The sequence below is a fragment of the Pezoporus wallicus genome, unplaced genomic scaffold (assembly GCF_028554395.1).
Source record: "Pezoporus wallicus isolate ANWC-B61680 ecotype Strahan unplaced genomic scaffold, APGP_CSIRO_Pwel_v1 contig_4055, whole genome shotgun sequence".
NCBI lineage: Eukaryota > Metazoa > Chordata > Aves > Psittaciformes > Psittacidae > Pezoporus > Pezoporus wallicus.
This window is the reverse complement of record NW_026642952.1, coordinates 394,594-420,548: the sequence shown is the minus strand read 5'-3', so window position 1 is coordinate 420,548 and position 25,955 is coordinate 394,594. Positions and strand designations below refer to the sequence as shown.

Here is a 25,955-nt window from a genome sequence, read left to right as displayed (position 1 = left end):
TAACCAGTTCTTACTGAACATGTGTGTGCAAGTAACATTAATCTCTGTTTTATTGCTTATAATTTTCAGGTCTTTAAAATAGAGGTCCTTATGAGCGGAAGGAAACATTTTGTGGAGAAGAGGTATAGTGAATTCCATGCACTTCATAAAAAGGTAGTAATTTTCTTTTTAAGATGTAACTTTGTTTTGCCTTGGTTGTGATGTTTTCCTTTCTCAAAATTATTACTATATATGGTTTATCGTAAATACATCTTGTGATTCCTGTATCTGGAAATGAGTTCCCAACTAACTTGGTTTCTTCTTTTTGTGGAGGGGAGTGATATCTTCTCACATGTTACTAGCTCACCCTTTTATTACTGTTTACATGTCGTATTGCTAAAATGCTGTCTGTAGTATGTGTTTTTTTTTTTCTTGTAATGTCACAAAATAAGACACATTCCTATATCAAATAAATATGTTACTTGGTTTGATTCATTTAGGCAAATAACTTGTTAGTTCTTTAAATTATGTTGCTAACCTGCTATATATAAAGCTGAAAAAACAACTCATATACACCAGAAACTAGACATGAAAAAGACTGAGCATCTCACTCTGCTGTTCTTCATATAATGAATGTGTTATAAGATACAAGATATCTGATAACTTTGTCTCCTTAATCATTGCAATAATGTGTAAGGAGGAACTTAGCACTTTCAAGTCTGGTTATCCACTAATTGTTCAGCTGAAATGTTAATGGAGGCCAAGTGTTGTGAAGGAAAATTGTGGAAAAGAATTACAGCCTATTGCCAGAGATGGACTGCAATGAAGAGCTTCAGTCCTTCATTCCTAGGACCTGGGTCAGCCAGACATCTTTTGGTTTATAGCTCTCAGTAGCAGTGGGGTTGTGCACACTCAACTGCTTTGACGGATACTGCTTGCCTTAATTATGGAAAAGCTTCTCTGCAAGTGACAGATGAATGATCTCATTCAGGGAAGAAACATTATACTGGTGGAAGACAGGATGGCTTTACCAGCCATATATGGGTTATGGGTATAAGCAAGCTCATGTCAACAAAAGGCAACTATTAAACCATCAGTTTGGCGGCCCTCAAAAGTCCAAAGGTATATTTTGCTTATCTGAACTGTAATTAAGATGTGCAAGTATTTCTTGTCTTTTTGCTTCTTGGCCCGGTTAATGTATCAGCTGCCACTTTTTAATATTTCCTTGTTTATTGTTTTAATTCAGATGTGTCTCAGATGTTTTCCCCTTGTATTTACATTGAATATGATACCTCACGAGCAACAGTGTCAAAATCAGTGGTACAGCTTGCCCACCAGCAAGCCTTGCAATACACGTGTGCTTTATTTTACATTTGAGACTAATGCTGCAATTGAAAGTGAAGCCGGTGAGCAGAGATTATACAACTAAGTTAGGAAGCATTTTGAGAGGAAAATCAGGATTTATATGCTTAAAATGCACCCTGCCCATGATTAGAATAGAATGTTTTCAGTTGCCAGGGACCTACAAGGATCATATAGTCCAACTGTCTGACCCCTTCAGGGCTGACCAAAAGTTAACACATGTTATGAAGGGCGTATGAGTCCAAATCAGTCTAAAACACTGCTACACTGATATATCAACTACCTCTCCAGGAAGCCTGTTCCTCTGTTTCACCACCCTCTCATTAAAGAAGTGCTGCCTAATGTCCAGTCTGAACCTTCCCTAACGCAGCTTTGAGCCATTCCCACATGTCCTGGCACTGGGTACTAGGGGTCAGAGCTCAGCACCTCCCTCTCCACTTCCCTCCTCAGGAGGCTGTGGAGAGCAGTGAGGTTGCCCCTTAGCCTCCTTGTCTCCAAACAAGCCCAGAGCCCCCAGCCACTCCTCACAGGACGTGCCTTCCATCCCCTTCACCAGCTTTGTTGCCTTTCTCTGGACACATTCAAGGACCACATCCTTCAGCTGTGGGGAAAGAGCTGCACACATTACTCAGGGTGAGGCTGCACCATCACTGAATCAGAACTTGGCTATTGGATTAAAAAGTTATTGAAGGATGAACAAGGAGACTGGATATATTGTGTGGCTCCGTAAGTTTACCCTTCACAATGAAAATGTCTAAAAATAAAACTTCATATATTTTTTTTACATATTTTTATGTAAAAAATAAAATTGGGAATTAAAATTGCAGGAGCAATTGGAACTGGAATGGAGTATTTCTCCCCCCCCACACTTTATTATGGCAGGCAGTGTAAATTATAAACGATGAGCTATAAAGCACAAGGTGAGAAACAAGGAGTGTTTGTGTTTGTATAGCACATGTTAAATGTTAAAGCATTTAAAAAGACTTAAATAAGTTTGTCAATCTCCCCACATGGAAAAAGCATTTCTTTCTTGTATTACTGTGAGTGATAAGACATGATCTAGTTTTCAAGGCCAGGTTGGACAACGCTTTGAGCAACCTGGTCTAGTGGAAGGTGGCCCTGCCCATGGCAGGGGGGTGGAACTGGATGAGCTTTAAAGTCTCTTCCAGCCCAAACATTCTGTGATTCTGTGAATACAGCAGGATAATCACCTATTTTGATGAGTTGGCCGTGCTGTGTGTGATGCGCTCCAGAATGGGGTTTGCCCTCTTGGCTGTCAGGGCACAGTGCTGACTGACACTGAGCTGCTGTCAACCAGCTCCCCAGATCCCTTCCTGCAAGGTTGCTCCACAACTGCTCCTCTCCCAGTTTATACTTGTACCCGTTATTACTCCATTCCAGGTGCAGATTCTGGCATTTAGACTTGTTAAATTTCATCCCATCAATCATTGCCGAGGACTCAAATTTTACTAGATCCCACTGTAAGACCTGTTGTCCCTCGAGAGTCAACAGCACCTCCCAGTTTGCCATCATCAGCAAACTTGCTAATGGTGAATTCCAATCCTGCATCCAGATCATTGATAAAAATATTGAACAGAACTGTTCCCAGAATTGAGCCCTGGAGAACACTGCTGGTGATCAGCTGTCAGCCAGATGTAGCCCCATTTGGTACAAATCTTTGAGCTCTTCACTTCAGCTGGTTCTTCACCCAATATATTGTAAATCTGCTCATTTCACAGCTAGACAACTTGTCCAGAAGGATGCTGTGAGGGGACAGTATCAAAAACCTAACTAATACCAGAAAAGCTACATACACTGCCTTCCTTTCATCTGCCAGGTCGATGACCTTATCAGAGTTGGGCTTGTGCAGCCTGAAGAAAAGACTCTGGGGAGACCTTATAGGAGCCTTCCAGCACCTTAAGGGGGCCTGCAAGAAGGAGGACTTTTTACAAGAGCATGTAGTGACAAGAAAAGGGGGAATGGCTTTAAGCTGACAGAGGGGAAAGTTAGATTAGACATTAGGAAGAAATTCTTCCCTGTGAGGGTGGTGAGACACTGGCACAGGTTGCTCAGGGAAGCTGTGGCTGCCCCATCCCTGGCAGTGTTCAAGGCCAGGCTGGATGGGGCTTGGAGCATCCTGGTCCATCAGGCCGCAGGGACTTGTGAGCATTCAGCTGATACAGCTGGTCCCTTATAATTTCAGCATTCACAAATGGAAAGTCACTCTTCCCATGCTTGTGGTCTTCCAACTCCAGGGACTGGGCAGCCCAAGGTCTGTCAGTATTCATAAAGACTGAGGCAAAAAAAAAAAAAAAAAACAAAACGTATTGAATGCTTCTGCTTTTTCTTTTTCTTCTTCCCTTTGAAGTCTCATTTCACTGTAATTTCTGGAGTTGCACAGTTACTCCACATGGAAGTCACAAATGATTGCAGTCTCACTCTCAGATTTGTCTCCTTGTACCCTGATTCCATTGCAGTAGCTTCCTTTGCGGATTTCTCCTTAAAACACTAGAAAAAACATAAATGATGTTCACTTTATCTCCAGAAACAGCAGCAAAATAAACAGCAAAATAAACAAACTTGAAAACCAGTTATTCTAACTAGACACTTTGCACCGCTCTTCAGTTTGTTCCATCTTACTCTTCATCTTCTTGTTGTCTGTTTATATTACTCTGCAAACTTGATAGTGACTTTTCTTTATTTGTTCCGTGTCCCTGGCAAAGCACCCAGTGTATTTTGCAACAATATACCTCTTTTCTTAAGTCTTACTATGTGAAACAGGAGTAAAATTTCAGTAAACATATTTGAACAGCTCATGCTCTGAACCTTTCTTAGTGCTTTCAGTGTTACAGAAATACTGGAAAAAGCATTTTGTGGTAATACAGTATGTGATTTCACCCTTCTCTGTTTTGTGTTAGAGCAGAAAATCTCAATGCTCTTAAAAAAGTAAGGTGTGTATTTGAACAGTTTTTATTGGAGAAGAATATTTTGCACTTGTATCTTGATTGTTCTTTGTGAACAATTTGTTCACATCTCATGACACTATTTATAATCAGGTCCAAATACCAGTTTGTTTTCAGCATGCTAATAAGGTATTTATTTTTTCTTCCTGTCTTACTCATTAATTTAAAATGTAAGTTTCACTCCAAACTGCTGTGAGTACATGGTAGTTGGAAAGGTATCTTTGGACTTGCTGCATGTTCAAGATATCCTTAGTGCTGGAGATACCTGTAGTGAGCTGGAGAAACAAAGCTTCCGTAGAGAACAGCCATGATAGCAAATGGGAATAAAGGCTGAAGGGGAGATTTTACCTTTCGCCAGGGAAGGACGTGCTCATCTGGCATTGTTTTAAGGAAGGAGGACTCCAATGCTCATTTAAGAGATTACTTATTCATCAGAATGCCAATTAATGTTTTTATTTTTATTTTTTTTAAAACAAAGCCATTTCCAAGAACACAGGTGAATATTTCTCTTTCCTGGGTTCAACATTCTTTACATTCCAGTTGTGTAAAAAAAAATAAAGCACCGCTTCTTCTGCTATCTGGCTGTAGTGGAAGAGGTTTAAAATCTTTCCAAGACTACACCAGGACTACAGATTCTTTCCTTGACTATCCACTGCTGTTGTTTTTTTGAAATAGTTTTGCATAGACTTTTACGCTTTGCACTGGTTATGAAAGGCAAACTGGGCCTTTCAACCTGTGCACCATTCACATTACAATATTATATTGAAGTCTGATCAAAAGTTTTAGTATTCTCTTATGGAGAGCTTTTTAGAAATAATTAAATTCTTTCTATATGTATAGAATAGTTAAAAATACAACCATTTATTGCTTAATTATTTTTTGTACTCTTCTTCCTTTACATTTTTTAATATTGGTAGTTCTTTTTAAGCACCAGAATGCTAGAAGGTGACAGCATTACAGCTGCAGATTTCATGTCAGTGAAATCTCTGAAAATCTTAAGCTCTTTGTATCCTGTCTTGCAAGTTACTTATAATTTTAGAATAATTAGTGTACGTTATAAATCATATTGACTTCACAGCTGGACAGATAATTCTTTACTTGGTAATTTGTGCCATCGTTTAGTCTTGCAGGAAACAGAGACTACAGTATGAAGGTTTCATAGAATCACAGAATCATAGAATAGTTAGGGTTGGAAAGGACCTTAAGATCATCTAGTTCCAACCCCCCTGCCATGGGCAGGGATACCTTACACTAAACCATGTCACCCAAGGTCTCGTCCAACCTGGCCTTGAACCCTGCCAGGGATTGAGCATTCACAGCTTCCCTTGGCAACCCATTCCAGTGCCTCACCACCCTAACAGTAAAGAACTTTTTCCTTAAATCCAATCTAAACTTCCACTGTTTAATTTTTAACCCATTACCCCTTGGTCTATCACTACAGGCCCTAGTGAAGAGTCCCTCTCCAGCATCCCTATAGGCCCCCTTCAGATACTGGAAGGCTGCTATGAGGTCTCCATGCAGCCTTCTCTTCTCCAGGCTGAACAGCCCCAACTTCCTCAGCCTATCTTCATAATGGGAGGTGCTCCAGTCCCCTGATCATCTTCATGGGGTTTTTTGTAGGCACAGGTCTAAAGAAATACAGCTAACGCATACATAGAGTTGCTTAATATTCTTTGACATTGTAGTAATTATTTGTTGCAATATATTATTTCAAGCATAAGAAAGGGGGCTTATTTACTTCTACATCTGTAGAACACATACTTTATACCTATACGTAGTACCTGTACTTGCATATTTATGCAAATGGGGCTTGGATGCTTTATGTCAGAGGACCACAGAGCACAAAATGATTGTTAATCATCATCTGGTGGCACCAGCCACAGACCATTTACCGTGAAAGCAGCTAGGCTTTGGTGGACCCTTGTTTTGTTTCAGATTTGTCTCCTCTTATCTGGAGTGTTCTGCTTATTTGTTACTCCCGTGCAGGTGCTGTCATAGTTCGCAACAGCTGTGACCATAGTTTCTTCAACATTCTCAACCAAATTAGATGAAAAACTGGGGTTCATTTTCTGGCTTTAAGATCAGGCAGTAAAAGTACATGGATTTGGGGTTTTGCTTTGGTGGGTTGTTTTCTCACTTCATGTTTAATTGTAATTTAGCACTGTTAAGAAATAAGCAAGTGGCAAAATGTTTCCAGAGCAATTGAGGTTTCCTTGCAGTAGCTTTGTTACTTGTGATTGTAGAGACATTGATATGTTGGCACTGCTTTTTCCTATAGTGACATCTCAGCAAGCTCAAAAATGAAATGTAAATTCTCAATCTCCCATGGGCATGCATGTCAAAGTCAATTTTTAGTTTCTTTCCATGCATCCTTTGCCTCGGATTTACTCAGGCAATATCCAACAGAAAGAATATCTAATGTCACCTTCTATTAAAATGTAATGAAGTCTATTTCAGTTATCATTTTTGAGCTGTAGTTTTAAGAAAAACATTAATATTTTTGTGTTTCGAAAAAATATGTTGCTCCAGCAAGTGGATTCTTAGTGTTCTCAGAATTCATGTTTGTGTCCATCTGTATGCAGCCATGTATTCATAGACACGTTTCTGTATGTATCTATAAAACTTTCCTATGCAAATCTTTAGAGGAATAATTATGGAGAATTACTGGAAATACGTTCAGTGGCAATCTTTCTATTTCTCAGTATAAGATATTAAACACAACTGTCGATCTGTTGGTGCAATTTGAGAACATGGATATTTTTCTCTCTTGATTGCCAGCTCTCCAAAGAAATGGTTAGCTCTCCTGTCTGTACTTCTTCCACCTGTTCATCATTCCCTAAATCCAGAGTTTCATATTGTCACCATTTTTCGTCAGTGGACTTAGCAAAGTAATACCTAGGTGTGCCGCAGTGACATTGTGAGGTATCATCCCCGGTTGACTAATGGGGAATTCATTTCAAGTATTCTCATGTAGCAGTTTTTTTAATGCAGTTAGTCACACCAAACTGTTAGTAGGGTTCCCCTTCACCATCCAGGGCAGCATGGAGATTTGTCATGGCAACATGTAGGTATGAAGTCTTCTGTTACTTCAGTGAGCTGATGGTACTTTCATTGCTATGCTGTTGTACTTTATGCATTATTATTTTATCTGTTCTGTTTCATCTCTAACAGAAATCTTTTGTTTACTCTTATACTTTCTTTCTTGTCTGCATTTCTTTTCATTTGCAGCTCAAAAAATTCATGAGAACTCCAGAGATGCCTTCAAAGCATGTGAGAAACTGGGTCCCCAAAGTCCTGGAGCAGCGACGGCAAGGCTTGGAGTTATACTTGCAGGTGAGTCTCCTCTCAGCACTGTGAAAGTAAAATCAACATCCATTTTCAAAGTGGTGGTGTCCAAAACATTTGAAGGTATGAAGTGGGATGTTTTTCTGACAGGCAATTTTAGAGGTGGGAAATGGATACAGCAATGATGATTAGCCAGCCTAGCAGCTAGAAATCCAGACAGGCATTTTTGTCCCAAATTCATGCAAAAGCTGCTGACTGACTTTAGTGTACTTACTAGTACCTTGTTTTCCTGTGCCTAAAATGGGGAAAATAATGTTATTGTTCTGACTGTACCAATCAAAAGTGTTGCAGAAGAGGCTTTATTTAACTTAGCTCTATTTAGACAGAGTAGGGAAGTATCAGCTCATCAAATTTATATCTCTCTATTGTCATACCTGTATCTGAATTGTTCATCTAGTTGACATAGGCACCTGTCATCCTGTATTCATCTCAGTTTGTTTGCAAACTTGCATTTAAAGTCCCAGGTTCTACCTATTTGGGTTCTGATTTTCCTACAGACTGTAAAAGGATTCTTCAGGAATGACTTAGACATACAGACATCTAAATATACCAGCGATAAGTAACAGCCTTTTCTAATAAATGGAATTTCTACTCTCACCATGGTTGCTTTAAAAATCCCCTATGGTGTAGTTTCACAGCTATTTCTTTGGTGACAAAGTCAGATTAAGGTGGTCCCCTAGACATGTTCCTAGTTTACTGGACATTCAGTACTGGACATAATGCAAGTGCTGTTTTATTGAGAGGGATCATAGAGATTACCTTAATCAGAAAATAATTTTTGGAGGAAGACTGAGAATATTCTATTTTTACTCGTATCTGAGTAGGAAAAATAGTAAAAATTTCATAGATCTGATTTATGACATCATCTACAATTGCAGTGGCACATACGGAAGAATGGTGAAATGTAACACAATGGACAGTGAGTTTCATTCATAGAAAATGGATGGTAGCCTGCACTGCTCAGGAACGCCCCTGATTTTCAAAGAAGGTTTGTGAAAGAAAACCGTTTAAGGAAGAGAGTATTGGGACAGAATTACTTCTGGCATTAAAATTTTAAAAGTAATTTGGAAATAAGGAGGAAAACACAGCTCAGATTTTGTTCTGAGACACAGGGAGCAATTCAGGCAACATAGTTTATTTTGTATTTTTAAATATTTAATTAGTATTGTTAAATGCAAAAATTTAATCATTTTTTTCCTTCTTCCTCTGGGGTATTTATAGCATCTTTGACATCTAAAAATTATATCTATTGTGTGAGTGAAAAACCATTGCTGTTGGAGAGACTTTGGTTTTGAAAAGGAATAGGGCCTTTTTGGTTTTTTGATGGCTGTCAGCACAGCTTTCTCCATCATCAGTATGTTTTTCTGTTACAGCTGTTTTCTGTGATTTTTTTTTTTTTCCTGATTTTCATACAACTGTGTTTTGGAGCATATTGCCACTAAGGCACAGATTTCTGTTATGAGGTTGATTTTCTTAAAAAGATACAGGGGTAAATCAGTTAGCACTTTATAATTGCCGATAAACTTTAACAGAACATCTCCCCCTACTGGAAGAGTCGATCGACTCTGGGTCTTTTACAGTCTGGTACATTCAGTTAACTTTTTCCTCTTCTATCACCATTGGCTAGCATAGAAACATGCAGTGTTTTTTGTTGGAAGGGATTGATGGACATCATTTGATTAAAACATGACAAGCCTCTAAGTTATATCTATACTCATGTGCATGCTAAATTAAAAGAACAAAAGTCATTGAATTCTTGGCAAAGTCACTAATTTCTGATTCTGCTAACAGAAAGCAGAACTAATCATCAGTGAAATTTTCACTTGTAAGATAATGAAGAACCTGATTTTAGACAGAAGTTCACACTTGATAGTGCCTAGCATTTTCTAAGACACAATGTAGAAACATGGTACAATTTCAGAAGACATGATCATTTTTTAACATAACAATATGTATATAAAATATTGCAAACATATTTTCAGGTGATACTAATGAGAGTTGATCTGTAAGAGCAGTTTGGCTACTACCATCACTAGTCAGTTGTGGTACTAGAGGCCAGCCATTTGTGCTACTTGTAAACTATTACGGAGTCACAGTAGTCACTTTTTAAAAAAAACAGTCAGAATGTCATGGAGAGGTTAAGCATTTGCACGGATGTTACACTGAGATATTTTTTTCTTATGTAATATGCATTCATTTCTCATAATTGCACTTTGCACCTTGAAAATCTGTACAGGCAAGAAGCAGCATGCCACAAAGATTGTAGTCAAATACAGAGCTGTGTCTGACATGGTCTAATCATACTGGGTTCTTAATTTATTTTTGATAAAGTAGTCTTCTATAGTTAAATGTAGACAAAAATTATATGAAATTAGAATAGTAAAATCAGTCTGTATCAAGTAATAAAGAGAGCAGGGAACTCCCCTGTTTGAGCTGCAGGGTGCTGCAGTTGCAAGTACCTTGTTAGCTCTTTGTGACTTTTTCATGATGAAGTCTTCCTCTTAAATCCTTATAGCACAGGTGGTGTGTTTCTTGGAGTGGAAAGACAGGAGCTCAGAAACATTTAACTATGTCTTTCTGAGGAATACCAAAATTGTGAATAAGTAAAATATTAAACTGTGAGATAAAAATAGCAATTTTCTTGAATTTATCGGTATACACTGCTGTGTCATCAGACAGCTTACTTCTGTTCTCAAAAAGTTGAGTGGGAAATTTTTGTGTTGTAATAGACCAGTTTTCATTGAATTGTGAAAGAATGATTTAGCTATATTATTTTTAAGTTACTTTCATGTTTTACAAGTTTGACCAGAATTTACAACTTTTGGTTTTAATACTGTGAAACAGTTGACTAGTAAACACTAATATGCGTAGTAATTCAACTTTACATGTAACAATAATAATGGGCCCTTGTGCATACTGAGAACAATCAACTGACAAGAAGAAAGATGATTATGTTTAATTTATTAATGAAGAAACAGATGCAAAGATAAGTGAATGTCAGAGTGCAGCCCGAAACATTCGAGCAGATTAGTATGAAGCAGTAAACTATTGCTTCTCTGCTGATCTGTGGTAGGTGTCTCTGTCCATGATCTTAGCCGACAGCACAGAGGGCTTGAGCTGGTTTAGTCTTTGCTGAATAAAAAAATGCCTGTTACTGACAGTGGAAGCGGACTAAGCCGGTTCTCATTACCTTGTGGTGGCTATCAACTAAGAGTTAATAAATTAACTGGTGTGTGTTATAAATCCTAATTTAATAGTTACTTACTTGAATATCTGAGCTTGTAGCTTGTAATACAGCAGAGATCCAGGTGATTTTGATGTAAAATATGTATCAATCACTGGATTATACTATTGCTGACAAAAATATTATTGATAGTAGTATTAGACTGCAGCAAGATTTAAACTTAGCTATGACTTTTTTGTAGATACAAAATACGTATTATCAATATGTTTCCTGTAGAGTTTGGTGTTAAGAAAAAGTGGAAGATACAGATTTGAGGAAGCTGGTTGTGTAGGGAGGAGCCCTTAATTTGAGAAGGGCTGCCAGCAGGACTGCACTGAAAGTCTGTGATTCCTGATAGTATGTTTGTGAGCCTGGAGAAATATATTTGCTTGAAAGTACGAGAAGATGAAGGTAAGTGTGGAAGATGATAGGACAGAATGTCAATCAGCATTGTAGCTTCTTGGTGGCAGCTATTTGAGTTTTGTTTTGTTGTTTTTTTTTTAATCCACTGTCTAATCTTGTACTCACGGTGTATCACAAAGCAATACAGAAATATAGTCTGCTCTGGAAGCATATTTAAAGGAGGCATAGATCACTTGAAATGCTCCCACTTGCACAATTATTATTGTGTATGACTTCAGTAAGTCGTCTTGTGAACGGACCAACTGAAGAGGTAGATGGGGTTTCATTTTGGACATTGAAGATGTTGGGATTCCTAAGGGCAGGACTGAAGGACGTTATCTAAATGGTTATCAAAGCAGCTGCGTTGTCAATCTGATCAGTATTTGTTAATAGATTTTATATAATGTACTCTTGGAGGAGGACTTTTTATGGAGCATATTTCCAGTGAATTGATAATGGGGTAGAATTTGATCTAGCCACCTGCTCTCTACTGATTTGGAGTTAGGTCATATCCTTGTCCCAGTAAGCTGACACTGGATGTTATTGTTATCCAGTCTCTCTGCCCCAAGGACTTGCCATTTGATAGATCTGGCTTTTATTAAAGTTCAATGGAATAGATATTTTCTAACCCCCTTGGGCAAAGAAATCTCATCATTTGCTGATATCATCAGTCCAACAAAGTAACAGGCATCATTAACAGAATTTACTGTGAAGTGGCACCCATACCTCAGCATGACACTGTGTAGCTGCTGCTAGTTGTCACAGAAATGTTTTGGGTATGGAGAAAGATTTTGGAAGAGGCACATCTTTTTGATGAGTTTTGGGATACTAACTCGTTTCTTCTGGTCCTCGTGACCTGAAGAAATTCTTCTTGTGACTGGCAAGATTCTAATATAAAACAGAGGGCTGTAAACCTTCTGAACTGCTCTGCATGTATGTAAGGTCTGTATGCACATATGTCTCTAACCAGAGTTAATATGTATAGCTAAATATTTCTGTCTTAGCTGTGGTCAAGAAAACATATTTGGCTTTTATTTACTCTTGAACTTTTTACAAAGAGAACAGTCCTGATTGCTGGAGATAAGATTGGTTAAAGTGCTGCTTGGCTGTGAGACTTGAAGATTTTATGAAGTTCAGCATTCCAGCAGTTTCAGGAATCCAAATCTTAAAAATGAGTTATGGAGTTTATGGAACTGGACTAGAGATTTGTTTTCCATTTAAGGAAATAATCTGAATATTTGAGAAGCACTTTGTCCTATATTTCATTATTCTTGAAAATGCAGTTGTCTTTAAAAATCTTTTAACTACCTGTCTTTCCTGAAAAATATAAATAAACCCATACATGTTACGATTTTGCTCTTAAGAAAGTAAAATCCAGCCCTATACTCCTTAGCTGTCTTAGTTTCCAGCAGACTGGAGTTAGGAAAACAGTGGATGGAGTGTTGAATAATGTGTAGTTGCTTTATAAGTAAGTTAATCAGAAATATAAAGCAGAAAATCACACATTATAATGCATTTTTTTACTCTTTTGAGGGAACAGTTGAACAGCAGCCGAGAGGAAAAAAAAAAACAAACCAAAAACCAGCAAATGAGCTATTTGTGCAGCTAGTGACTGCAGAAGGAAAACTATCTTACAGAATATTTGGCCCAAAGTGTTGTTTCTTTGTGGGCCATGATGATTTTCTTTAATTACTCCAGTAAGTGTTCATAAATTCCTTGTGGTAAAGTTTAAATAAATAAATACCCTTTTCTGACAGGGCAGTGGGTATGAACAAATCAGTAAATCCGAATGGAAGCATTAAATAACCTTCACTATCCCCAGAAAACCCTCTGATTTTAGTCATCAATCCAAATTATATTCTAAAACTTTTGAATTTAAGTTGATTTAGTTATGTGCTGTTGCTTTAGATTCAAAGTTTTAGATTCAAATTAAAAAACTAAAATGCTGAAAGGATCTTTTTGTTGATTTGGAAGCTCTGTTGTAGAGCATTTTAGACTTAATAGAGCATTTCATATTGCAACTGAGGATAAAAATCTACTTTCTTTGAGTGTCGCTCATTGCCCCTTTTCACTATCATTTTGGGGAATGAGATAATTTATTTTCTTATGGGATTTTTTATCAAATTGTGAAGAAAAAGAGTTTTCCATCACCTAGTGGGAAGTTTCATTAGTTCTTGACTGCTTAATTGATTGCATTTCTGTTGGCATCTTGCAGTTCTAATAAGAAGGAATGCAAACTCAGCCATTTATAACCTCATCCATCCTCAAGAAGACTGAGAGTTCCCTGCTCTAAGAAGAGCCGTCTAGACTCCTGACTCCAGTCTGCAAGTTCTCCACATAGTGCATTGGCTAAACCTTTGCATTTCAATAGCCAGATACTCCTCTACAGCTGTAGCTGAAATACTGCTTCAGAGCTATCGTGACTAGAGTAGGATTAGAAAGTGAGGAAAACAAATCTTTGGTGGTGCACTGGATTTTTCAGGTTTTTTCTTCTGTTTGTAAAGTGAAGATAAAAATATCCCATGGTAGCACATAAAAGTCAGCTTTTGCTCTTCTAGGTGGAACAAAAGCTAGGATTTCATATAAAGACAAGGAGATCTTGGTTGTGAGTTTGTTGAAGCTGGCATAGTTCTCTAGAATCATAAGCAATATGTAAGCGCTTTCTAAATGGAACAGTTCTTTATGTTCCATTATCAATATTAAAGAAGAATAAATAATATCTGTAGAGGTAGATAGTTTTGAACCAGTGCTGTTAGAGCTGTTTGGAAATATTGAGATCTGTATGTGTGATGCATGAATTTTTATGAGATGTTTGTTTGCCTTTCCCCAGTAAAATCAAGTTGGTTACTATTTAATTCTGGAAATGTAACAGCAAAATGATCTTAGAACTATTTAATGATCATTCAGCTATTCAGATTTTATTTCTGTGCAGTTCACATTCATCACATTTATCCATTCTGTCAATGTTCATATTCCTTACAATTGTTCTTCTTTTATATTCTCATAAATCCATTCTGTGTCAAGCAGTTTGTTATTCCTGTATTCCTATGTGTCTTTTCCCGAGGGTGTCATGAATGCAAAACTTTAAATTGGCTCCATGGAAGATTGGAAAGGTTTATGGAAGAATAGTTTATATCAAGCATAGAAAGTCCTCATGTCTTTCAAGGCTGTTAGAGTATTGAAAAAAAGTTACTTATATGTTAGTCTTGTTCATTTATACTCTTCCTTGGTATCCATTTTAGCCATTTTTGGAGATAGGATACATACAAATGGACCTTTGGTCTGACCCATTATGTTTCTTCGTATATAGCCCTTGAAGTAATTAAACACATACTTGTGCTTCAGCTTTCATTAGATCTGATTGAACATTAATGTGTTTTCATGAACTGAGCCCTGTGTTTATCACAAACACTATTCTTAAAGAAAAGAGATTGAATCATATGGCTGAGAAGACATGATAGAATCATATTGATATAATGAAGAGGTACACAGGTCAGATGCCACTGTGCAAAGCATTAGTAAAGGCCTTTTAAGACCAAATACTTTACATGTGGGAGGTAATTGGCTTAATTGGCTGTATACTTAAAAGCTGAACTTGGAGGAAGAAATTTTAAGCTATAAAACTTTTGTGCAAAATGTGAGCCTATTTTTGTTGTTTTCCACCTTATCCTGTTCATTTCTGACCTGTTGGTTTTCTCCCACTAGACTTATGTTTAAGCATTCCCCATATTTAAGAGCAGGAGCTGCGTAGAAATCACTTCGACTTCCTTGTCTCATTCATTAACCACCACAAAGATTTCTGCAAAGGCAATACTTGCCTTTGTCCTGTGTACACATTCACTGTTGGGATTTACTTCTAACTAATTTAAGACTAAATTGGCTTCTTTTCAGGAAAAAAAAAATAATCTCATGAAGTCTAGAACAGATGCTTATCTTTCTGATTGTTGCTTCTGGAAATCAGTTGTTTTAAATGCTGATAAATACATTGCAAAGAATCAGTCTAGCATTAGGAAGTTGCAAATAAAAGTTGGATTCAGTGAAATAAGATTTAACTGATGTTTTGCTGGCAAGTCTGTCAAATCACACACATCTATTAATCACATTGAAAATTCTCTCCATTATCCAAAATTATTCAATGTCTTCCTTTTCTAACTCCATTTAGTCTGCAGTAATCAAGGTTGAACTGTACCTGTAAGGAGCTCTAAAAGCAATGGTATGATAAGTGTAAAAAGACAAAATGTTCTTTGTCCTCATTAAAGATTGTGAGCAGAGTGTTAAATAATATTAATGGCTGGGATTGTCAGTAGTTAACAGTACTTTCCTAGTACAAGTGATTTTATTGATCGATACAGTCTCAATGTAACAGGGCAGATTATTCTACTGATTTTATCGAAACCTTAACTAAGTTTGTTAGTGTACCACATATCTTTAAATAGATCTAGATGATGATGTAGATTAAGAAAAGCAGACCACCATCCATCTTTTTTTGATCAGTTAATAACTTAAATCCATCATTGCTGTGACCAGGTATTTTAAGATGCTGTTGTGCATGTTTCTTGGGTGGTACAGTTACATAGCTGGTTTTAGATGGCTGTGGATTTTAAAGAAGTGTGCTTAATACATGCAGGACTGTATTTTTGTTAAGACAAGGCAGAAAGCAAAGGAAAACGAGAGAGCAGAATAATTCTGTAGATAATTTCAAGGAGAGCCATTTATTGACAGTGTCAGCAGAGGTGTTTACTGCAAGCATTTTTCAAACATGCTTAGGAAGATTACCTGGTTTATGTTTTAAGAGATACATCTTTTGCTTTTCAAGTGGTACTACGTTGTGGTTTATGATTCATATTTTTTCCTTCATCTACAATAATCTGTTTGGTTTTGCTGTATAGAATTGTGCTGCATGAAAACTCTCATTTCACTCTTACATGTTAGAGCAGATCAAAATAAATTTTACTCAGCTAAAAGCAGAGTTTACATTAGAAGTCATAAAAGGTTTAGAAATAATGTCTAAATGCTTGTTCTCTTTTCATTATACTGTATATCATACCACTGTTGTGTCACATACTTTCACCCAAGTTAAGATGAACATCAAACTATACTAATTATGCATTTCTGTACAGTGAGAAATGGTCTCTGTCATGACCTGCATATGCTCAGGGTAACTGTAAGATATTTTAAAGGGAAAGAAATCAAGTTCTTTGCCTGAGATTTCACAACCTGATAAAGCAGAACTAGCGATATTAAAACTTGAGTGCTGGTGCACTGCTGTATTCACTGTAGTCTACTGATGGCCAATTGTTCTATAGCCATGATTGCTTCTGGAGCAGTAGAAGGCTTGAGATACTTACTTCATTTAGCCATGATGATAGAAAAAATGGTCACCTTCCTTATCCTGAAGGCAGCCCCTCATTTGACATGTAGGCATTAAAGTTTCTTTTTCCTTAATAAATATTTTATGTATTTGCTTGAGCATCTTTGGAGGGAAAAAAAAAGTCAAAACAATTTTGTATATTGTAATAAAGAGATGAAGGAGGGAGCTGTAATTCCTGCAAGGAGTCCTTATAATCACCACTTGAAGTATGACAGACAGTTTCCTTCACCCTTTTAATCGATCTACAGCATTTTAAATGCATTTTCATTTCCTACTCTGTGTTGGTTTGCATAAGCTAATACTTTGTGGTGTACAAGTGAGTACCCCTTTTTTTAATTGGACTTTTAAGGCAAGTTAAGTCTTAAGGGCTTTTTCTTCAAAATTAATCTGTAAAGCTACTTAATGAATTGCCAGTGAGTTCATGAAGAAGTGAATAATTCCATATTCAAAGCAGGATTTGAATTTGCAAGTAAGGCATAGGCCATGTTTGGAGGTGAGAGGAAGAAAACAAATTAAATGTATGCTGAATAACTGAATATCATCCATTCTGTGCTTTGTATGAAGAACTGATTCTGGAGGGCAAAAGTAGTATGGGATCATACTGCATATGTAAGCAACAGTAAATAAATCCTTACACATAAGGAAGTAGAATAAAAGTTTGATTGATAAAACTAACCTGGCAATTCTTGACTTTGAAGTGTACCATAATAATGTTTAATGTATTTATCTAACAAATTATCATCATAGGGTTTTACCAGAAAGATATTGAATTTATTTAACTCAGAATTCTCGAGCTTCTGCTTATAAGAGTCATTGCAAACAAAGAGCACAGGTCAGAAAAATCCTTTACAAGAAGAGTTGCTTAAGCAAGAAGCTATACCGTCAGTAGCTAGGGAGGTGAGAGGAGGACGAGATGAGTAGTCTTCCTCATATAGGTTGTGCGAAAGTAGTCATTGCACCTTCTCCTTTGGTCTTGCAGTAAATTGGACTCCTGCATTAGATATAATTCCTTTGTATGTCTTTCCTTTTCTTGGCTTCTGTGCAATCTTTTCTAAAGGATATGTTGAAGGATTTCAAGAGTGAACTGAGGGAACAAGGTCCTGTGCTCATGGGTAGGTTGTTATCTTCTGCTAACGCTTTCTCCACACACGTCAGTGTTGCTTGCCTTTATTTCTCTTTTCACCTCTTATTGTCTCTGTAATCTGAATATAATATGAATTCAGTTAAGTGTGAAAAAGTTAATTTTACTGAAACTGTTGATTCTAGAATGTCTTCACTGTGGGTACGTTTACAAACATTTAAAAACATCACTGATGTCTAAACTTACAAGTCTCATAGGGATTCTTCATGTTGACTTTAAAACCATGAACATTAAGAAACTTTTGTAGAGTTGCTTATCATCAATACTATGAATTATATATAAAAAAATCTTCAAGAAGTATTGACAGGAAAATTGTTGATGCAGTTTCTTTTTAATTTCTCATAACTATTATTGTCTTTAATATAATTTTTCTTCTGTAAGTGAAAAAGTTTGCAGAAACAAAGCATGAAGTAGAAGTAGAACCTTTAATTTCATTAGGCATGTTGTAACTGGTGAAGATTAATGTATATATCTCTTGCTAATTCTTTTCAATTACTCAGTTCATATAAATTCCCAAACCTTGTTAATTATGCTGAAGTCAAGTGGTAATTTTTAACAGTATTTCCACAGCTAGGGAATTTTCCTGGTCTAACCTTGCCCTCCTGTAGAAACTCTCAGCAGATTAGGTATTCTGACTCTAGTCCATTCATTTCCAGCACAAGCCTAATTGCTGACGACTGCCTGCCACAGGTACCCTGGTTATCGTACATTTAAGGGATGCAGGTTCTTCTGAGAACAAATAAGGAAAGATTAATTGTTTGTTTTGTTTCATCCCAAGAGAAATGTAGGAGCTTAATCAAGAAAAATAATTTCTTCTGTTGATTTGGCTTATTTGTGGAAAGGGATAATTGTATAGAGGCAGGCATAGAGCTATGCATTTTGAAAGAAATTTTGCAATTTACCTTCGTGGGAGGCAAAGATAGAGCAAAATGAATGTAACACAGCATTGGAATTGATGGGGATGGTTCACATTTCTCATAGTAAGTAATTTGGCTGCTGGCTTTTATTTGAACCAATATTGCTAGTTGGTATTGTCATTTGTTTTGTCTGCTACTTTGGATATCTAATCAAGGACACGATAGTAGGGGGAAAAATGCTTTTCCAAATTGTCCTCAATTGTTAGAGCACGAAGTGAGCTAAACACTCTGGTATTTCCAATTAAAGAACTTGTTTCCAGCAAGTACCATTAAATCTATCTTTCCTAATCTGATAAATAAGCTATCAAAGAGTGGAACACATTAATTGAGAGCAATTAGTTCAGAGCTCAGTATAACAGTCAGAGTAAACCAGTGTTATCAATGAATCCAAATTTTACATAAAGCAGTAAGAAGCAGTGGTGGAAAAAAAAATAGAGTTGCAAGTAACCACTAAGAACAAAGGAAAATTTTATCTGTGATATAGGAGTAAGTCTTGTTTGTTTCTCCTCACAACAGAAGCACTAAAAGCCTTTTCTTTTCAAGACCTCATTTGTGGGAGTCAAATTGTATTTGACACCTCTGCTGTGTACATTTCTCCTTGAACATTGTGCAGGAAATAACACACATGGGAAAATCTCAGATCCTACAATTCAGAGCCGGTCACAAGATTCATTCCAATTACTTCTAAAGCTCAAGAAAGCCCTGCTTACACTATGTTTGTGGTTTTTACTGTCTACATACGATAATCTGTTAAGTGTCTGCTTCTGTTAATAACCAGTAACCCATGTGCCTGATAGAGACTTAAACCTAGCATGTTGGATTTTGATTCCTCTTTAATACAGGTGGGTGTCCCCAAAGACATTTTTGATGGGTGTTCTTTTCTTTCAGCTGTCCATGCACACCAAGTAGTATTGACCCATGTGGTACAAGCATCATTCTGCACGTGGGTCCCCTAGATATTTCTCTTAATGACAGATGACACCTAGATGATCCTCTTATGTCCCAGCCTCTTGCCTTTTGAGAATGAGTGCATCAGCATGAGGAGAAAGCCTCTCTGTCACTTAAATATCAAAATAGATATATAGGCTTTGAGTATTAGTATATATTTGTTGTGTATATAAGGCTTTGGAGTAATGTGCTCCATCAAGAAGAAGGCAGGAGAGGATACACATAGTCAATTACACACTAAACAGGCTTATTTGTATATCGAATTTTACAGAACTATGTTGGTTAGGTAAGTCATATTGCTGATGTTGGCATCACTCATGTAAACTGACAGCACAAATACACCAGCTGCCGCAGCTTTTAAAACTGCTGTCTTGGAACAGCAGGTTTTGTGGTGTGTCCATGGCCTTTACAGCAGCAAAGTGGCTGGAGTCTGCTTTTGTAGAATTACAGTTTTAAAATGGTTAGATACAAATCTTATTTCTTATGCTGTTGCAACCCACTGGCTGTGTCTATTCTAGGAAAATGAAAAGGTCAGTGGTAACTTTCCCAATAAAATGTTCTTAGAAAATGTCATTCCAGTTATGTGTGTCTGGCTGGGGGAGTTCATCCTCCATTTTTTAGTGTCTTATCTTTTTTTATTTCCAGAATATCATTATCAGTAGGGAAATCCAGCATTCATAGCTGTGCTAGTATGGTATCATATCAGCTCATGAACTGATGATAACAGACATGCTACAAAAGACATAGCACTTTGAACACAGATCATTTACAGTATTTTTCTTTAAATCCTTCCTGCCAAGTCATTGGGAGATAACAGTTGCATACTGTGGTAACTGTGGTTTTCTAAGCAGTTTCCCTGTAATGTTTGCTTCTCAAAAATGTTCCGAACATCCCCAAGAAATCAAGAGGAAGTTAGCCAGGTGAAACCTCTTCCAATTTTGCCAGCAGTCCAAGTGGACTTTTCAGCATGGGATCCAGACCACACACCTAAGTTCAGTGGGGAAGATTCCTAATGTAATGTTTCAAAAGCACTCTTAAAGTAACAGGAGATTACAGAGGAGCAAAGACCTTGCACAGGATTCATAATCACAGCCACAGCACTTAAGCAGCTGTGTCTACATTATCCAGTCAGATGGTTCTCTGTCTGTTTGGACTCAGTCAAGGTCATGCAGTGATACATGCTAATAGTTTTGAACAGCAGCAGTCATATAACTTCAGGGTTAGGAAGCAGTTTGCTTTTTTGTAATAACATTGTATTTATATGCCATAAACTAGTGTTTACCTGCTTTACAGGTGGATTTTTTTTATAATTAATCAAATTCAGGTAAGTTTAATTATGTGACCTTAATTAATTATCCAACTTTAAAAGCTGGAACGATGAGGACAGGTTCTGTAAGAGTAATTTACCATAGGATATTGAGGTCTTTTTGTAGTATTGGAAATAAATGTTAGTAGGTTTTGTGATGCATTTGTGCTCTAATGATGCAGGAGGCTGTTGTTGTGGTCCAGTGCAGGTGCTCAGGAGCAGTGTGATTAGTATAAAAGTACAGACAGCACTTCAGTGCTCTGATAGCCAGCCTTGGAATCTGAAAAAAAATTAAAAAATGGATGTGGGGAAAAAAAAAAAAAAAAAAGAAATAAAAAAGAAAATCCCAATTGCTTGAGATTGGCCAATTATTTTAGCCCAATTTTACAAAATGGTGATGTTCACCCAAGAAGTAAGACGGAAGTCCACCACTGACCATTCTGACCATTGACTGACGCATTGACATATTGGGCAGATGGCGGACCTGGGTTTGTTAATGTGTGGATGGACAGGGCACTAATCCATCATCACAAGTACATTGTGTTCACAATCTGAATTATTTTTCCTGTAGTATATTTACCAGTTATAACCAGCATGTTATCATATCTATATTTGTATATTATCTCAACCACTACTTTTTTATATTTACAGCAGATTCTTTCGACTTCATATGTCAATACCCATCTTCCCACCTTTTCTTGTTTTGCTGGTTTTTCCCTGAAATTTCATTTTGTCCCCTTGACTGGTTTATTCAGTCTACATATCATTCATAATGGTGTCTTCTAATGATCATGTGTTGAAGGATACCTCTGTGTCCAGTCAACAAAGAATGCAAGGAGTTTTGTAGACTTCAGTTCAACTATAGATCCTTTCTGAACCCTTATACTATATCCACATATGCTTTGATTTCAGGGTGCAAATTCTCCAAGTGTACTTTCACTGGTGGCATAGAATCATAGAATAGTTAGTGTTGGAAAGGACCTTAAGATCAGCTAGTTCCAATCCCTCTGCCATGGGCAGGGACACCTCCCACTAAACCATGTCACCCAAGGCTCTGTCCATCCCAGCCTTGAACACTGCCAGGGATGGAGCATTCACAACTTCCTTGGGCAATCCATTCCAGTGCTTCACCACCCTCACAATAAAGAACTTCCTCCTTATATCCAATCTAAACTTCCCCTGTTTTAAACTGTTACCCCTTGTCCTATCACTACAGTCCCTAATGAAGAGTCCTTCCTCAGCATCCTTATAGGCCCCCTTCAGATACTCTTATTTGCTTATCATGGAGCCTAGAGTCTGATTAAGCTGTCTGTGCCACAGTAGTATTGTTCTGTCCTTGCACTGAGGCACCAAGAATTGTGACAAAATAACAATTTAAGGTTAGTTTCAGATGCCAAGGCTTATTTGCAGGGTAAACAAGACCCTCTCGGGCCAGAATACCTGTGCAGCACAGTCTTTTTGCTAATTCTTCTGGCATCGGAAGCCCAGAGACCAAATACTGATGTCAGAAAACAACAATATAACTAAGGAAGACTGCTGTCTAAAAATGCCAGAGTATATGATTCGGGAATTCTTGATTCTCAGTCCACTTTACTGGCCAAAATTAAGTAGCTCTCTAATTGCTGAGTAAGGGACATCAAGCAATTGCTATGTGTGGAAACAGCATTAAAACCATGAAATTTTAGAGAGCAGTTTGACATTTTTGCAGTACTTTCATGTTATATTATTTTTTAACAGAAATCCAGGCAGCTATGTTACTTCTGTTAGCGAGCTAACTTGCAATCTTGTTTCTCCTTTCCAGAGAAGTCATCCTGTTTTCAATAACAAGGATGTGGAGAGTTTTAGCCAAATCAGAACATTGCAAAATTACTATGCTGTGATAAATGCAGCCCTCTGACTGCTGCTGCTTTTCTGCCATCAGCACAGCAGAAGTAAATAAGAATTTGCTGACCAAGTTAGGATGATTTCTTCTCACAAGGAATTGCATTGTTCCTCACCTTTATCAAGGACTCCCTTGCTAGTGAGTTTTGGGAGGGACAAGTGTCAAGGAACAGAACTATAATGAAGTACCTGTGATTTAGCAAGTATTACATTGTTCCGTCAATTCTGTAAAAACTTGTCAGTTTGCCACCCAAATAAATACCTAGCGTGCGTAAAACATGGAGTAGAGTGACCTCTGGAAGAAAAATCAATGGCAATTCATATTTCATATGTCTGTAATTGCTTATGAGAGCATGGCAGCAGTTTGTTTATAGAGCAGCTTGTTCTACCAGGGGTTGTCTCCTGACTTTTTCTTCTTTGCTGTGGTGATGCCTGTCGGGGACTGTGAATCACAGCCAGATGCAGCAATAGACAAGTTTTATTGGTGGTGATTTTTTATTATTGTTTTCACATTACTGTCTTCAGAATTGCTGCACCATGCTCCATTTGAACCTTGGCACTAATCCAGCTGTTTCCTTGGAAGACTTCTGAAGCTGTTTTTTACCTTCTTTTCAGTAGGCAAGGCTTTATCTTCTGTGAAGTTATCCATTTGCTAGTGTTCTAACCATCAAACTGAATCCATTTTGTGGCCTTCATTTTTAACCAATTTGTCAGAGAGTCAAGGAATTCTCAGAGTCTGGTAATTTAAAGACAGAATTTGAAAATATCTTTTTTTTCCCTCTGCTTTGCTTTGGTTTTTTTTTTCATCTTTTTTAAGAAGCTGTTGGAAGATTTGTATCCCCACTGAGGACTGAGATGTCATAGGGATAGAGAAAATGCCGCTCACTTTATGGATTACTGTTAGGTCAAGAAAACTTTGGCAGCATTGATTAACTTGACAGTGAGTACAGCAGTACATTTATCACTTATGGTTGTGCTGTAGAAAATCTAATAAGAGGCAAACAATTCCCTTTAGAGCAGTAACAGGCTCACTGTGGCTAACGGTGCATGCACTGGAAATTTCTGACTTTAAATTATACCCTTGCTGCTAGTTGGGTCATTGACTCAAAGCTACTGTGTTTTCACTACTATGTTCTCTATTATTAATTTGATCAAAATTGTTTTGGCTTCTGTAAATGTGATCAAACTGTATATTGGAGTTCATGTAAACTCATAAGCTTTTTTGAAGAAGACATGCAGAAGGAGCTTGATCCAAGCTTCGTTATGCAGAAGGGACAGCTGTCTGTTATAACTACAGATGTTTGGGGTCTTACAGGGTCTTTTTTTTTTCAAAGAAAAATATTGAACTGTTGCTTACAAATCAGCCTCTAATTCACACATTTAAATAAACCCAAACCCCAAACCTGTCTTACATTTATTAAGTTTCACTGATTGGTCAGAAGGACCTTTTTCATATGTGCAAACATGTGCTTTGTTAATTACCAGTAATTATCTTAAAAATTCTATACAGCTTGATTTATAAATACGTTCTTCCAGTTGTCTTGTTTTTGTGAGAATTACGAGAACCAAACAACAAACAAGAGATTTTCTGTACCTCCTGGGTATAAGCATTGCTGCTTGTCTGTAAGTTAGTGTTTGGTTCTAATCTGATCATGAAATGATATTTTATTCAGCATTGCTTGGCTTCACCTTAATAAATCTTTTCTAGAAGTCCATGACCAGTACATTGGGAAGTGTCTTTGCATTGCAAATCTAGAGAACAGGTTTTTGGTTTTGTTTCTTTAAGTCCTTCTCTTGGTAGTTCTCTTAAATGGAAGCGCTGCAAAAGAGAGTCTTCTACAGAAGTGTACCAAGCTTTTTTTCAGTTCAAATAACCAAAAGTGAGTAAGGGCCACATATCTGAATAATTGTGTTTTCTAGGTACAAGCAGGAAGGAACCATGAAGAAAATGCAGTATTAAATGCAGATCAGAACATAGAGTGTGGAACTACATTTGTGGCTTCATATTTGTGATATAATCTTCAAAATTGCTGTTCGAATAAGAGAGTAGTTTGGGTTTTTTTTTTTTTTATTAGCATATATGGCTCTCTACAGTAGACAGCCTTTGTGAGTAGCAGTTATTTCAAGTATTTTGTGTTATTTTAGGGAGTTGTTTGAATTGGAGGTTTTGTTCTGCAGTATCTGTAAAAATGTCGTTTTCTTTGTTGGGAGAGGAGTATTCTACTTGAATCAATTGTCAGGAGGCTTAATGTAATAAGGCAGTTTGTGGTCTGACTAAGAGAAACACTGTGCAAAAGAAATTCCCATAGCAGTTTGTTTTTAACAGAAAAACTGAATTCACCTGAAGCATAAATACATTGAAAGCCAAGACTTAATAAGGTAGAGCAGCTTTAGAAGGAAACAGAGTGGGTTGCTGTCCAAAGTATGTCTTGTAATGGCTACAATGGTATCTCTGCTAATGATAGTAGACCACCATCAACAGCATAACAGCAGATTCTTTGCAACAAATTATCAGGGAGGCTGACATAAGGACACTCTGTACAGGGAGGGGGAAAAATACAATTGAAATAGTGCTTCCAGTTTCAATATTTTTTATTTTTATTTTTTTTAACTTGCAGCATAAAGTTTTGTTTCTCGTACTGTATTTTTAAAGGCAAGAAGACACATTTCCACACTTTTTTCTGGGTTCATACAATAAGGGAGTTACCCTACTGCCTGCCTTACTGAACAGAGACCTGATATTGATTAACTATCACACTGGCATCAGAACTACTCTTAGGATTCAATTTTTTTGTTGTTTTGCATATTTTATTGATCAAAAGTGGTAAATGAGCATCAAGCGTGCAAGAAGACGACGAATTGTTTACTTGCATAAAATAGCCTTTCAATAAGGGAAGATGCATTGCTCACACTTTTGGTGCTGTTCTGCTGCCCGAAGCAGATGGCATTCAGCTGCTATTGATTTGCTCCTATAGTTACAGAGCAGCATGTAACAAGAGATGCTCATTTCTCTGAGAGGTAAGGTTTTGGCCAGGGTGTCGGGATTGAAAAAGGAGGGACAAGGCATTTTGAGGATTGTTTGGGGTTGCTTTTTTTGGCAAGAAATAAAAGGGAAAA

General features: G+C 37.2%; 1 protein-coding gene across 4 annotated transcripts in view; it reads left to right on the top strand.

Moving 5' to 3' along the window:
- SNX24 (sorting nexin 24) overlaps positions 1-25,955 on the top strand; it is a 93,307-nt gene that overhangs the window by 47,502 nt on the left and 19,850 nt on the right. For 3 of the 4 annotated variants that reach the window (XM_057433275.1, XM_057433276.1, XM_057433279.1), the window contains 2 exons: positions 70-153; positions 7,533-7,637. In XM_057433275.1, the coding sequence (XP_057289258.1) occupies positions 70-153; positions 7,533-7,637 (189 nt within the window). The remainder of the gene's footprint in view (positions 1-69; positions 154-7,532; positions 7,638-25,955) is intronic. The other variant, XM_057433280.1, reaches the window with a different exon arrangement.